The sequence below is a fragment of the Peromyscus eremicus genome, chromosome 8b (genome assembly GCF_949786415.1).
Source record: "Peromyscus eremicus chromosome 8b, PerEre_H2_v1, whole genome shotgun sequence".
Classification (NCBI taxonomy): domain Eukaryota; kingdom Metazoa; phylum Chordata; class Mammalia; order Rodentia; family Cricetidae; genus Peromyscus; species Peromyscus eremicus.
Window position 1 is genome coordinate 57,077,272 of NC_081424.1, and position 14,658 is coordinate 57,091,929.

At 38.9% G+C, this 14,658-nt stretch overlaps 1 protein-coding gene across 1 annotated transcript in view; it reads left to right on the top strand.

Annotated features, from left to right (window-relative positions):
- The window catches only part of Pacrg (parkin coregulated), a 467,338-nt gene that overhangs the window by 70,775 nt on the left and 381,905 nt on the right, over positions 1 to 14,658 (top strand). Inside the window, exon 2 of the mRNA XM_059272848.1 lies at positions 1,444 to 1,578. Coding sequence (XP_059128831.1) covers positions 1,444 to 1,578 — 135 coding nt within the window. The remainder of the gene's footprint in view (positions 1 to 1,443; positions 1,579 to 14,658) is intronic.

Genomic DNA, 14,658 nt, shown 5'->3' on the forward strand with positions numbered 1-14,658 from the left:
ATGGTGTCACGTTGGTGCATGATAATCTTTTTTTTTTAAGCAATTTTAGCCAAAAAAAAATTTAGTCCTCAATCAATTCATAAATGTAATACTTGGTGAGGTGCAAAAGTGCATCTCAGCTCAGGGATCTCAGCTATGTAGCTGTGGTGACATCAACAAAATAAACTGTCTTCCATAGCCAGCTCATGGCTCGGAAACCTCATACGGGGAGTCAGCGCTCTGTAAGACTGCCTCCTAAACTCTAACAAGTATGTGTCTTCCATTTCAGCATCCTGTTACATTCCTATTTCTTAATATCCCACAATTCCAAATGCTGCCTTTCATATATAGACTAGAGACAATGTATTCATCCTACATTTTGTATGTACTTTATGACGTTATTACAGACGTTAATATATGTCTTAAAATTGAAGTTTTAACAGAAATATTATAAATTAATACGACAAAAAAATTAAGCTAAATTATTTGTCAATTTGTCCTTATTGTTAGGGAAAAATCATGATTCTCTTAAACTAGTATATGAAAGGACTGGTAGTTAACCTTTTTTTTTATAGCTAGTAAGAAGGACAAACATGTTTTGTCTGTCTGTACTGTAACAGTTCAGTAGACTGCAGTTTTATAAATAGGTTATTTAACATTCAGTTTTATAACTTAGTGGCTTAGTTCAGATATAGATATTAAAGATTTAAAAGATAACACTCAGTGTGAATAATTCTACAGAAAGCATTTCCTTTTTAATGAAGAATGCAGTTTGAGAAGAGAGACTTTCTCATACAATCTATTCTAACATTGTTTCCTGGTGAATTGAGATTACTAAATGTGTTTTATATATATATATATATATATATATATATATATATATATATATATATATATATATATATATATATATATATATATATATATATATAGTAGGTCACCTTTCTTCTTTATAAACTCCCTAATGTACTGTTCATTTTATATCATAGTCTATAGTTTTGTTGTTAATATTTATAATAACATAGGCCATCATTTTACACAGAGAGAGAGAGACAGAGACAGAAACAGACAGAGATAGAGACTTTAAAGGAAATGTTTTAAATGTGTTGTTTCATGATCCTCCAACAACATATATCAGACCTGAGTATCACAATTATTATAGATGTAACCATTTTTAACACTCTAACTCTATTGAATGTTCCTTAAAGTCTGGTTTCCCTTCCTCACACAATGACATTTAAAGTGGCCTTTTATAGCCATGTTTTCTCAAACAGCTTGAAACAAACTAGCCCCTGAATATGTTTGTGTTAACGGGGAGATTTCTGTTGTCCCTGGTTAAGCAGTTTGGACTTTATTTCAAGCATATTTCCTGCAAAGTTTTTTGGGTTTTTTTGTTTGTTTGTTTTGTTTTGTTGTTTTTAAGCCTGTTTTAAAAGCTAAAGAGTATTTTTCCCCCTCTTCAAGGTGCGGGGCCCTCCAGCTGCAGGGGCATTTAAAGAAAGGCCAACCAAGCCCACCGCATTCCGAAAATTTTATGAGCGTGGAGACTTCCCAATCGCCCTTGAGCATGACTCAAAAGGAAACAAAATTGCCTGGAAGGTAAGTCTGGGCACAGCTGTGACAGCCAGCTGCGCTTGCGGGAGTGACACCCCAATGCCAAACAAACTTGGCTGCTAAGTAAATAAACGGGAGTGGGAGTAATTTCTCAGCAAAGGAGTGGTGGTGGGCAAGCTCTTAGGGCCCCTGTGTCAGCCGTCCACCTTGACTAACAATTAAATTATAGCCCTCAAAGAAGAAAATGACAGAATTGCTTCGCCTTAGAGAATTGTCTGCAGCCCAATTCATCTCTATTTTTATGAGAGTCTGGCAACCCGGCCTGTTTCCAGCAGTCCATCAAATGATGGACCTGGCGGCTGGATGCAGAGAGCAACAGCCATTTATCTCCCCCAGATTTCACCTTCCTGCAGGACACTTCCAAATGGAAGCTTTAATTACCTAAATGGATAGGTCAGGGCTGTGCGCTCCCCGGGAATGCAGAGTAGAATACACAAGAAGGTGGCTCCTCTCTCCCAGCTCCGCACTACCATCGGCTGGGACAGGGCTGTCATCCTTGCCTGTTAGTGGCTGACCTCGGCCAGCCAAGCCATTACAGCATGGACACTTTCCCGACAAAAGGTTAATTGGCTTCAACATAAATGTATTGCCTAACGACGCCATCTTAATGTGGCCGTGCCTCTTTTCCAAAGGCTTGCCGATGTGACTTGTGAAAACAAGTCAGTCTAGCGGAGAAGGCTTTTACATTTAATTGAGGAATGGATGCTATCTCTAACCAATTCGGCTATTTAATTATTTCTGTTATGAACGACTCTGCTTTGGGGGATATTTATCAGCTGAATAATAAGGGCTCCTCTGCCTCAGACAGCAAAGCTGGGACAGGAGCCGGAGTACCACACCAGGTTAAGGAAGACAAAGGGTTCGCACCAAACATCCTCAATTACGGGAAGCAGCTAACAGAGGAGCTGAAGAAGTCAGTGTCGGTGTCTTTGTCTGGAGGGGAATGTGAGAGCTGTCTATAATTATGAACAGATAAATTAACACGAAAACCCAAAACTGTTGAATTAAAGAATTTATCAGGCAAATAGCTGGTGAAGGTGAATTAAACTTACCCTTTCCCCTCCCAAACAGCAAGGTGGAGAGAACTTGTGTGCATTTTATCTAGTGTGTCTTTAAAATCATTTTTCTATCATTAGCAAGCATTTCTAGGTTTTGAGCAGTTATCTGAACTTAAATGTGTTAGCAATGATAAAAACGAAACATGGCGTTGTCTTTATTACTAAGCTTTGCTGTAAACTTGTAGTGAGGGAGGGTGAGGAGCTTTATTTCCCCTTGATCCTTCACCAATTGAATAGAGAGGGTATGTGCTCTGCGAACTTGTGGGGGCTGTGAAGAAAGATGTCTAGCAAGGTATGTCTCTGGGTATGTTACCTCAGCCTCGGTCTGCATTCCCAACATGCACCATGGGTTTGGGCCCATTTATATATGATTCAGCACATGGATTTTGTGTTTGATTATTTGTGATCTGGTTCATATAAAGAAACAAGAAGTTTCTCAAAATCTTAACTGATGCTGTGAGGATTTTCTAATAATTTATGAGTAAATGATTTAGGATATTTTAAATAATTGCAACCTACCACATAAATTACATTCATGGAAATTTGTCGTAATATAGATTTATTTTGATCTCATCCAATCATGTAACTTTAGAGGTATTGAGGTTAGAAAAATTACCTTGAAAATAAATTAAGAAATAACTAATAAGGAGGTAAATGTTTTTACTTTGTGTTTGCGAATCTAACATTCAATAGTGGTAAGTGCAGCCTTTCTTTCTGGGAATTAATTTGTTGGGACGACTATTGATTATAGGACTGACTGAGTAAGCCAAAAAGCAATGACAAGAGAGAAATGATTTGTTTACTGGCCCCGGCTGTGTATTATGTAAGTTTGAGAAAAGTCTCACCCCAGAATCCATGGAGGTCTGTCTTTCAGGACTTTACTGCTGTATTACAGCATGGCTGTGACATCAGGACAGACATGGTGGTGTTAAGCTTGCGGACACTCTCATTGTGTTCATATTATTCCTTGATGTGTTTCCTGTGGGTACAAGCTGGTGCTAAGTAGGAGCAGGGGAGGTACTCAGGGTATCCTCCCTAAGGATGGGGCCTTCGGTACTGAAGGAAAAGAACAAAAACCCCATTTTTCTATTTATGGACAGAAAACAGGTCCCCATGATGCAAACGCCTATTCTTAACCCATAGTACCTTCCTCACTGCAGACTGTCCAGGGATAAAATTTCCCCAAGAAGTAATAGGCCTTTCTCAATACTCCTTGAGACAGTTGGGGGCTCCAAGGGCATTTCTGAGTGCCCTGAGAGTGTGTACAATTAAGTCATAAAAATTCCAAAAGCCCTGTGGCTTGAAATATTTAACACTCACTGCCAATAAGCTGTGCTAAGCCTGTTCCCTCATTCAGCCTGGCAGTTCCACTCTGTCAGGGTACAGGGATGTCCGCCCAAGTCATCAAATCACCTTTTCCTTGTTCAAGATTAGCTGAACCAGCCTTGAAAAGGCAAAGGCAGCTGTGGAGTCCCTTCCTAAACTAATGCAGTCAGAGGCTGGAAACTGGAGCTGGGCAGGTACCACTTCCCGGTCCCCATCTTGACCTGATGGAAGAGTTTAGTGGACATGGAGATGCTCATCTGCCCCACATGCCGAAACAATACAGCAGGCTGACACCTTTGGCTGTCCACCTGAGTCCGTTCTTTACAGAATGTCTAAAGGTCAGCGTCCAGCACAACTATCTGTGACTGTGGGAGCACGGCACATTTGCACTCTACTGAGGCACAACTGGCCGTATGTGGCCATTAAGCTTTGGAAATACGCCTACTGAGACTGAGAAACTGAATTTTTAATTTTATTTCATTTTAACTAATTTTGATTTAAGTCAGCACATGGTTAACACATTCAGCTGAAGAACTCTAGATTAAGACCTGGCTATGAGACATAAAGGCTGGATCTGTTCCTCGGAAAAATGATAGCTACATAAAATTATTATTGAGAATGAAAAGGCAGGATATATCTGTGTGTTCATGTATGTGTGTGTGTAACTATCTCGATAAACATGAGAGAAGCTTTATGAAATATATATAGCAGACATTTCTATATTCTTGCCCATTGCCAGTTCATTACCTCTGAAAGATGACTAGCTCTGGTCTAGAATATGAAGCTTCCCAGCCAAGCTCTGGAATCCTTTTAAATATGTGACTATGCATTTTTTAAACATGTCTAGGCAACTCTTGTTACCAGTTATTAGAGCCATGCAGAAACACGGTGATAACTTTTTCTTTGTTTCTCTTGATACTGTTAGTGAGGAAATGGGCTCTTTATTTCGTGGCTGATATCTTCAACGTAAACATTGTAAGCACAGAAAAGAGCCAGGTGGTCCAGATAAGGTACAGTTCAGATACTAGCATGGACAATAGAAATTTAAAACTTGGATTTGAGTTTTCTCATGGTGATTTTCATTCTTCAGTTTCTTGTACTAATATAATATGAATCACAGGACAGTGCTTGGGGTGGGGTGGGTGAGGCTCTACCTGAAGGTCCCATGTAGACATTCTGGAGACAGAAGAACTGTTGGAGAAGGCTTCAATGTGCACAACGTGCCCCCTCCACCTACGCTGCCAAGGAGGAGTGAAGCCCTGAACACATGGAGAAGGCAGCCTGAGGTGGAGAGGGCTTAGACCAGATACTGAAGCCTGGGTTGTAGAAGGAATTATAGGGAAGTTAGCATAGCTCTCTGGGCATTGTCCCCTCACTTCTGCCTCAAGGGGCCTTCCATCTTCCATCAACTAGTGTGAGATCCTGTATGCCCCCTACTGTTTTCCCTCAACTTGCTCTTCTCTGTGGCTTCTTCTTTTTCCTCCCCTTCCTCTCCCTTCCTCCTCCTTACAGGTTTCACTTTCTAGAATCCATGTTCTCTCCAAGAGCTTTTCCAGAGCTGACTGAAATCTGAGGTCATATGGAGGTCACCTGAATAAACTTGAAATAAAATTCATTTCTTGTATACTCAGTAGCCAATAGAAATATTATTAATCTTAAAGGGCTCTATGAAATTCATTACTTTACATCTTTGGATTCCAAACTACTGTTTTGTTTAATATCTGAACATTAATTCTTTAAAAAGCGATCACTTCAATAGAGAACTTGGGTGAAAGAGTTGGGAAAAATATTATAAGCACATTAGCTTTAACCACTCATTTTAAAGACAAAAAGAGCTACAGATATTCTGAAGCATCTCTAAATCCTCTCATTTTATAGGCACTTGGATAAAGTAGTTGTGAATTCAGTTCACCTCACTTTGCTATGTGAGAATGTGTAACATGCACTAAGAAGTTTGTTCTGTACTAAATTTCTAAATGTATCAACTTAAGGATGCATCATATATTATATGGATTTAATTAAGAAATAGACAACCTGTAGCCTTATGTGCAAATTATATAATGCAGCAAAATCACAAACCTTTCACATGGCCACAGAAGGAGAGACACCAACACAGACTTGTGTTTTGCCTCAGGGTCCCACTTTTAGCACCTTCGAGCTTCCCACATGACAGTATCAAGGAGGTTCTTGTCCAGAGAAGCAAGCTGACAGTGGCATTTGTATGCCTGCTCCTCCCACTTTATTTAATGTGTAAATAGTTTTCAGTAGTCACTTATATTCAGTAGACCAGACACATGCAAGTACATGTTAGAATGGATCTTCATATCTTCTACTTGGCGATATCAAAATCTTGCCATGCAAGGATTCATTCCTCAAGGTGAGTGTATTAATTATATGGCTACCTACTGATTAAATTTTGCTCTTGAGACCTTTTTCTCTATAAAAAATATTATCTTAATATTAATCAAATCAAAGGAGTATTATTAATACTTTTTAATCAATGAGTGTTTATCTAAATAATATTTATACCCCACCTGATTTAAAATTTACTTTATGTTACCATATATTATATATATAATGTAATACACACATACATACACACACACACACACACACACACACATATATATATACCCTAAGGTATGTGAGGTTAGCATAAGTGAGAAGATGAAACAGGGATCCAGGATTAGGACCCGAGGCAGAATCTTTAAGAAGCTCAGTGAGAAGCATGTGCTGAGTGCTTCTGGGGCTGAGGTCTGGCTCCTGGTTCTGGCTACTCATTCTCCTCTGCTACGCTGAACAGGCTCCGACACTGTGCAGGTGGCTGTGTTCTGTGAATGAAACTCAAGCACACCAGAGCTGAGTGCTTACAAGTTTTACTTTTCTAGTCTCTAATGCAAACCTCTGCCTCTAATTCTCTGGGACTCATTTTCCTGGTCTGAAGGACAATAATGTCATCCTTTTTAATTGTGGGAGATCAAAGAAGTTTTGTTTCATACTTATTCATTATATTTTGTGAAGTACTTTGCACAGCAAACATTACATAGGAATTTTCCAGAAGGCCATGGCCTCAGGAAGAGAAGCAGAAAGATTAGCAGCAGCAAGTTTGACTGGAGTATTTTGTGGTTCAGAAATATACTAGTAGTTATAGGAGTGGTGAACTTTTATCACAAGCATCCTCCTTAGATTATGCACCAATGCCTTCCCAGTGGTTATTTTTTTTAAATCTCACTTTCAAATGACAGCAACAGCTCATTTCTCTTTCTAAATGACTGAAAACAAATGTCTGACTTGAACATCTGTAAGTCAAGACATGCTGTGCACGAAAATGAAGATGGTTCAATTGGTCTTTAAATTGTGGGGATGTGGCTTGCACACCTCTTTTCTGTTGAGTGACAGCCCCATTCAGGTTCCCCCACTGGTGTTTCTTCTTTTTTTCCTAATCCTCCTTCATTCTCAGCAGCATTGGTGTTCATGGATAATACAAACCCCATCAGTGTGACTGTTTTCATGGACATAACTGCTAATTTCCTAGCAGGAAAAAGTTACTTAATATAATATTATTAAAATGTGCACTGATTTTCTTACAATTAAAATCAACCCCAAACCATGATATCTCATTATCCAAAAATATTACTTCATTTTAAAGTAAGTCACACTGTAATGTGATGCCACCTCATATATTTGGTGGGATAGTCACTCATTTCTGCAATCTTGATTTATGATTTAGTCCTTTGGTGCCTTCAGTTTTTTAAATGTTTCAATTTTTTAAGGATTCAAAAAATTAATGTTCTGCTTGTTGCCCTTAAGGTAAAGCTGATATTGATTTCTGAAATCATGTAGGCAAATTTATTTGAGTTGAATAATTGGCTTTACATGAAGAAGGATGAATGTTCTCAAGGAACTATCCCAGGCTTCTGTTGCTTCTGAGAAATTCAAAAGCTTAAGGTAGATAGCAGGACTTAGTAGAATTTGTAGGCAAATTTCACAAGACAAGTGACAACACACCTTATTTTTGAAGGAGAGAGATATCACATTTCTATTGTTAATTCCTATGATTAATTAATAGCCAGAGTCATTCCAGAAACCCTGAAATATAAACCTCTGACTGTTATTTTACAGTACTGCGTTTGGGGATTTTGTTTTTTGTACAGTGCTGTGCTCAGATTTTTTTCCCCAAAATCACACTCCCATTCTTGTATTTGATGTAAATCACTCTTCCTTCAATGTGCACAACTTAGAACTACAGCTGTGTATCAGAAATAACACGGCTGGGTGTTATTGGGATGGGCTGGTGACCTCTCAAGGTAGGTGAAAGGTTTTCTGCTGAATGGGCCAGTGCTCCCTGCTGCCAACATAATTTATGTTAGAAATTAGTGTGAATGGTTCACTTTTATGGAGGAGAGCTGCTTGTAGCAAGCCTGCAGAAACAATTTTCCCCCAAGCCTCCATCTGTTCCTCAAACTAGGGCATATGCCATCTCATCGAGCTAGAACGTCAACTGATTTATAACTCTGGAAAGCCTGGAGATTGAAAGGAAAGGCCGAGCGCTGCTCAGTGACAGTGATTTGTTGGGCATTGGCTGAGGACAGTTCACATTCCCCTGGGCCCCAGGGGAAACACACAGTGTTGTGAACTGCAGATCTTTGTAGAGAGACAGCCAGAAGAAAACAAATCATCCCTGCTTCTCCAGCTTGGCACCACTGCCGAGAACTAGGAGAGGCCTTGGCTGATGGCTTGGAAGGTCTTGTTGCCATGATAGTGTGCTGTCACTTAATATCCCAGGAAGAAATGAGATTGCTACCACCCTCCGAGAGTTGACCCTTGCCACTTTGGAGTAGGGGCGCTTGAATCTTTCAACTGAAAGTGTGTGCTGTCACTCATCAGAAAATTCTGTATGGAGACAGAGAGATCTTTGATAAATTTTCTGTGTCTTCCTGGAAGGTGATTCTCTGGTTCTATGCCAATCTGTAATTTCAGGAATAGCTCCCTGTCTGTGTTCCTACTCATCACTCATCCTCATCCTTCACTGAAGCATTATTCAGATTCGAAGCTGTCCTACACATTCCAAATGGAATCAGATTGACAGTTTGATCAGGAGAAAATATGCCACTGTTTCACATTTTATTTAGAGTGGTCCATAACTCTAGAGACTCTAGAGTGGGCTTTTAGTACCGGTATTTGTATTGTTTCTCCTTTTCTTTCAGGCAAAATCTAAATCCAATGTTAATAAATAATTATGCTAATTTTAATTAATTTTGAAGCAATAATTTTAGGAAAATATTTTGTACCTTTATCAAAAACACTACCCTGACCCTGTAAGTTTAGTGTGAAAAATCAGTGTTGGGAGACTACTCACTAGACTCAGATTCCTAAAATATACATGGGAATTATTATTACTAATTATAAAATTTCACTCTTAGTGTGAAATGTATACATTTTTATCTTATAACATATGAAAACACTGAAGAATGGAAGAAATGAATGACTCATCATGGCTCCTCTTACTGAATACAGCTGCTAACATTCCTGGAAACATTTCGAACTCACCTTACCTTTTACATCACTGAAATCACAGTATAGGCAATATTTGTCCTTGCTTTTTAGTGCATAAAATTTGTTTATACTTAGTTCTTCAGACTTCTAATTTGGGAAGAAAAAAGGGAAGTGTCAAAATGTAGACAGAAAATAAAATGCACCCTGACATGTTCTGCTGGGTCTTTTTCCTTCAGCTAGTTTTATTCACTTCCATGAGAGAAAGTCTCATGTGAAAATTTTAAGGAGCACTAAAAGGCTAGTTTAAGAGACTATAATGATAGAGGCATACCATTCTGGGGATTTTAACAGTTTTATACAATTTAACAAGGAAAGGACAAATTAATACATTTTAAAAATAGAACTGTCATATTTATTATAGTCTCTAAAACATGTCAAATTAAATATAACACTATTTACATATGTTGTATATGAAATTGCTATAGTATTTTAGATGTGAATTTGTTTATAAGGATATCACTTAAATAAATTAATAAACTTAGTTTCTGATTTTTTTTTAATTTTGAGACAAGTTTTTGTCATGTGTTCCAGGCCCGCCTAGGATTCAGGCTCCCTCTGCCTTGTCATCCCTGTAGTGGAATTATAGAACTGTGGCTCTGGGCGAGGCTGACAATCATCTTTTAGTACATAATTTCATTGTAATGCCCTTGGAAAATATATGTGCCAACATGTTTCAATGTGTATCTGTACTATATTAGCACCGTGCATGGTTCTCCCCATAATAATTGTCATGGTGTGATGCCTAACCATGTGAGAATATTTCTCTCTCTCTCTCTCTCTCTCTCTCTCTCTCTCTCTCTCTCTCTCTCTCTCTCTCTCTCTCTCTCTCTGTGTGTGTGTGTGTGTGTGTGTGTGTGTGTGTGTGTGTGTGTGTGTATACGCATGTGTGCTTAGGATGTTTTCAAAGTTCATTACAGATGAAGCACATTTTTTGCTGTTAGAAAAAAGTGTACAACTATCCAAAATCATTAAACATTAATCTTCAACCGCTAATGTAAGACATCTCCTTTCCAATGAATAACACTCTACAATTTCCAAAATTGGGTTACAGGCTGACTAAATGAAAATCCACATTTTCTAAGCTACAAATTCCCAGTCTTAGGTTCTTGTTTAGATACATCCCTCTCTGTTCATGTCTATCTTTAAGCAGTTCCGTTAAAAAAAATACTATTACTTAATATGTGCAAGTCTTCTTGTGTTTTTAATGTGTAATTTTTCAGATTTCATATGCATAAAACATAATTACTTCCTTAAATGATAATGGCTTCCCTCCGTGTCTCTGCGGAATGTAAAATCACTGTATCCTTACATATAAATGTTAGAGATTGAAAGCAGTCCAGTTCTCAGTCCATTCATGAGAATGTACTTGTTTGCTTTGTGTGTTGTATCGCTTGGCAACCCAAGTGAGTAATCACACAGTTTTTGATAATTAAAACTTGTTAACATCTTTGGTTTCTGCATTAATACTGCAAATTTACTGTCTGTTTATTTGAAATCTTTCCTCTTTGGTAAGATCACGGATTGTTATTTTGGTCAAACATTTTCTACTTCATTCTTAGAACAAATGTGTGTGGACTACACTGTTCTATCCTGTCCCATCTCCGCTGTCGTCTCTTTTATATTTTCTTCTCTTTGTCCACTCTTTAAACTTCTGCAAGAGTTTTTTTGGTTTTTTTGTTTTCTTTTTAAGATTTATTTATTATGTATACAGTGTTCTACTTGCATGTATGCCTGCACGCCAGAAGAGGGCAGCAGATCTCATTACAGATGGTTGTAAGCCACCATGTCGGTGCTGGGAATTGAACTCAGGACCTCTGGAAGAGCAGCCAGTGCTCTTAACCACTGAGCCATCTCTCCAGCCCTGCAAGAGTTTTCTTATGCTTTCATATTTTCCTTAATATTGATCTACTAATACTGCCCCGAGACTAAATTTTAGTGGTGTCAAGCAAACTGCAAAGCAGCTAACTCTGGTGTGACCATGTCATCTGGTCCTGCTCTGCTGGCCTGACAGGATCTTCTCTAACTCTGGACACTACACTAGAGGGGGGTGCACAGTTGCCTGCAGTCCATAAAGTGCAATTCCTAAGCTTTGTCCTCATCTGTTCTTACCCATAGCATTTTGCTCATGAAACATACTATTTTTAGGACAAAAATGCCATCTGCTACCAGGAATCCTGTCCCTACTTCCTGTTCCTTGTGTGTCTGTGTTCTGGGTAAGAGTTGGCCAGGTTGGTCTAAGAATGGTGATGTCAATGGGGTTGAGTTGGAAGCAAGGTAGTACTTCATCTTGAGAACACTAATGCACCGTGACTGGTTGGTGACAGCCACCCCTTACCCCCTCCAGCCCCCAGTTTTATGTCAGAGCTTATGCTTCTAACAGAAAAACAGAAGCAGGAGATATGAGATCAATGAAGAAGCCATCTGCCTACTTTTGAATAAGTGCTTCAAATTTCAAAATTACAAGTTGCCTGTAAACTGTGTGGTTTTTCAGCCGGTTCTTTGAGCCTTGCAATCTGTAGAAATTCCTTTCCTCTCAACTGTGTTTTCTACATTTCAATTGCATGTTGAATTTTTCTACAAAAAAATATTGTGGGATTTTTCACAGATCATTTTGTATTATGTGGAGAGATACCATGTCAAAGACCCTCATTGGGTGTTACTAAAGCCATCAACTCCAATTTACTTTGTGTATTATTGGAATGTATCCTGTTACAGAGAAGCTATGTGACCTCATTAGCACTTAGCCAATAGTGACCTAAGAGGATCTGAGTTTTACAGTGGATGTGACGTAACATAGCACCCTGTAACCTAGGTGACCTGGACATTGATGCTAAGGAGAATGTCATATGGAATAGAAACTAAAATGCCAAAGAGTTCATGTCATATCAAGTCGTAGACTGACTCTTTTTGGCATAGCTGACACATTCTTCATCCTGTGTTCATGAAAATGTTGCTTTAAGGACATAGCCCAAATGCTGTCTATAGATAAACTTTTCCAATTGAAAGACTATAATAATTCTACTACTTGGCAAATTGTATCGATTTGGTGAACATAATTTTGGCATTTTGCTTTTCTCGAACTGCAATCATTTTATTGTTACATGTGTTTAGTAAATTTTGTATTTAAAATGACTTGCAGGAAGTCAATCTACATATCTCTGCATCCATATATTGGAGAATCCCAAATTTCAATGAGGCATTACTAATTACAGCATTCAGCTCAGCATTTTGAAATGATTACTATTGCTTACATATTTACCTAGGCTTGACTGCTTTGTGAAAGCCTCTTGAGTCCCTGTTAAATTCAAATAGTACATTCTTACTCTAACCTCCATCCCTCTGAATATCTTTAATTTAGTTACCCTCTCCTACTTTTCTCAATCCCTTCTTCAAATTTATTTATTTACTTTCTTATTTAAAATTTTTATATGTAATAAATTTGATCACATTCTTTCCTTTCCCCCAACTCCTTCCAGATCTTCCCTACCTACCTAATAAGACAAAAAAAAAAAAAAAACCAAAAAACCAAAGGAAAAAAAGTACACACACACACACACAAATATACACACAATCTGGAGTCTGTTTTGTCCTCTTCCTGGACAAGGGCTTTCCCTGGAGTGTGGCTGACACCCAGTGAGTCTCCAGTGGAGAAAACAGATTTTTCCCTTCCCCCACAGCTATCATTTGCAAATACATTCTTGGAAAAATGTGGGACCTTGTATCCACTTCCTCTTCTCAGAGCTGGGATTTTGTCTAGTTTAAACTGTTCAGGTCTTGTTTGTGCTGTCAAAGCTTCTGTGAGTTTACATGTGCATCAGCCCTGGTGAATCTAGAGGACAGTTCCCTTAGTGTCCTCCACCACCTCTGGCTCTTAGAATCTTTCTGCCTCCTCTTCTGCATAGATCCCCAAGCCTAGGAGGAAGGAATTTGATGAGGTCATCCCATTTAGGGCTGAGCATTTCCAAGTCTCTTATTCTCTGCATGTTATCCAGTTGTGGATTTCTATGTTAAATACCATCTACTGCAAGAAGTCACTTCTCTGATAAAGGTTGAATGTGGTAAGATTTTGTTTGTGCTCTAACAAATAAAGCTTGCCTGGAGATCAGAGTGTAGAGCTAGCCACAAGAGTTTAGGCAGTGGTGACACACACCTTTAATCCCAGTGCTTGGGATCTCATGCCTTTAATCCCATCATGAAGAGGAGGAGGAAACAGGAAGTGATATGGCTGGGCAGAGAGAGGAAGTGATAACGTGTGGTGGAGATAGGAACTCTGCCCTTTCAGTGTAAGGATTCCTAGAGGTAAGAAGTCTTTCTAGTGGCTGGCTGCTCTGCTTTTCTGATCTTTCAGCTTTCACCCTAATATCTGACTCTGGGTTTTTATTATTAAGACCAATTAGAATCCACGCTACAGTTGAACAATGCATAGATCTATGGATACAGCAATATCTCATTAGATATCATTTAATTGCTATGTTCCTTTAGCAGAATAATAGTATTCGGTTTTCCCATAGGCCCATGGCCTGTCTAGTCTCAGGTTCTTGGCCACACTGGCAGTTCAGGCATGGTTTCCATCACATGGACTGAGCTTGAAATGCAATCTAAAGGTGGTTTGTTAATCCAGAACATTTGTTCCACTGCTGCACCGATATATCTTTCAGGCGAGTCACTGCTGCGGTTGCAGGATTTGTAGCTGAGTGATATTGATGGTTATTTTCCTCCTCTGGTAGCATGCAAGGCACCTTCCAGACCCGTGAACTCCAGTCAGTAGGGGAGAAGCTTCTCAACTTCTTCATGCTCAGTAACATAAATAAGTGTATCTTCACCAGTAGTACCTTACTGCTAGGTTATGGAGAATAACCAATAGTCTTGGTACTAGTCCGTAATGTCCGGGGAGGTCTGTGGGACCCCTTTGGACAGCAACTCCACAGGATGTAACCTATTCTTGGCACTGGAGGTTTGTCTTGGTGGCATGAAATGTCTAACTAGGACATTATCTCCCCCATTATATGGTGACTCCATTTAAATTCCTTTCGTATATGTACACACTTTAGGAAGCTTCTGCAGTAGTAGGTTTCTAGGTGGCTTTTCAAATGGCCTTTAGTGTTAGCTGCTCCTCCCTTTCCGT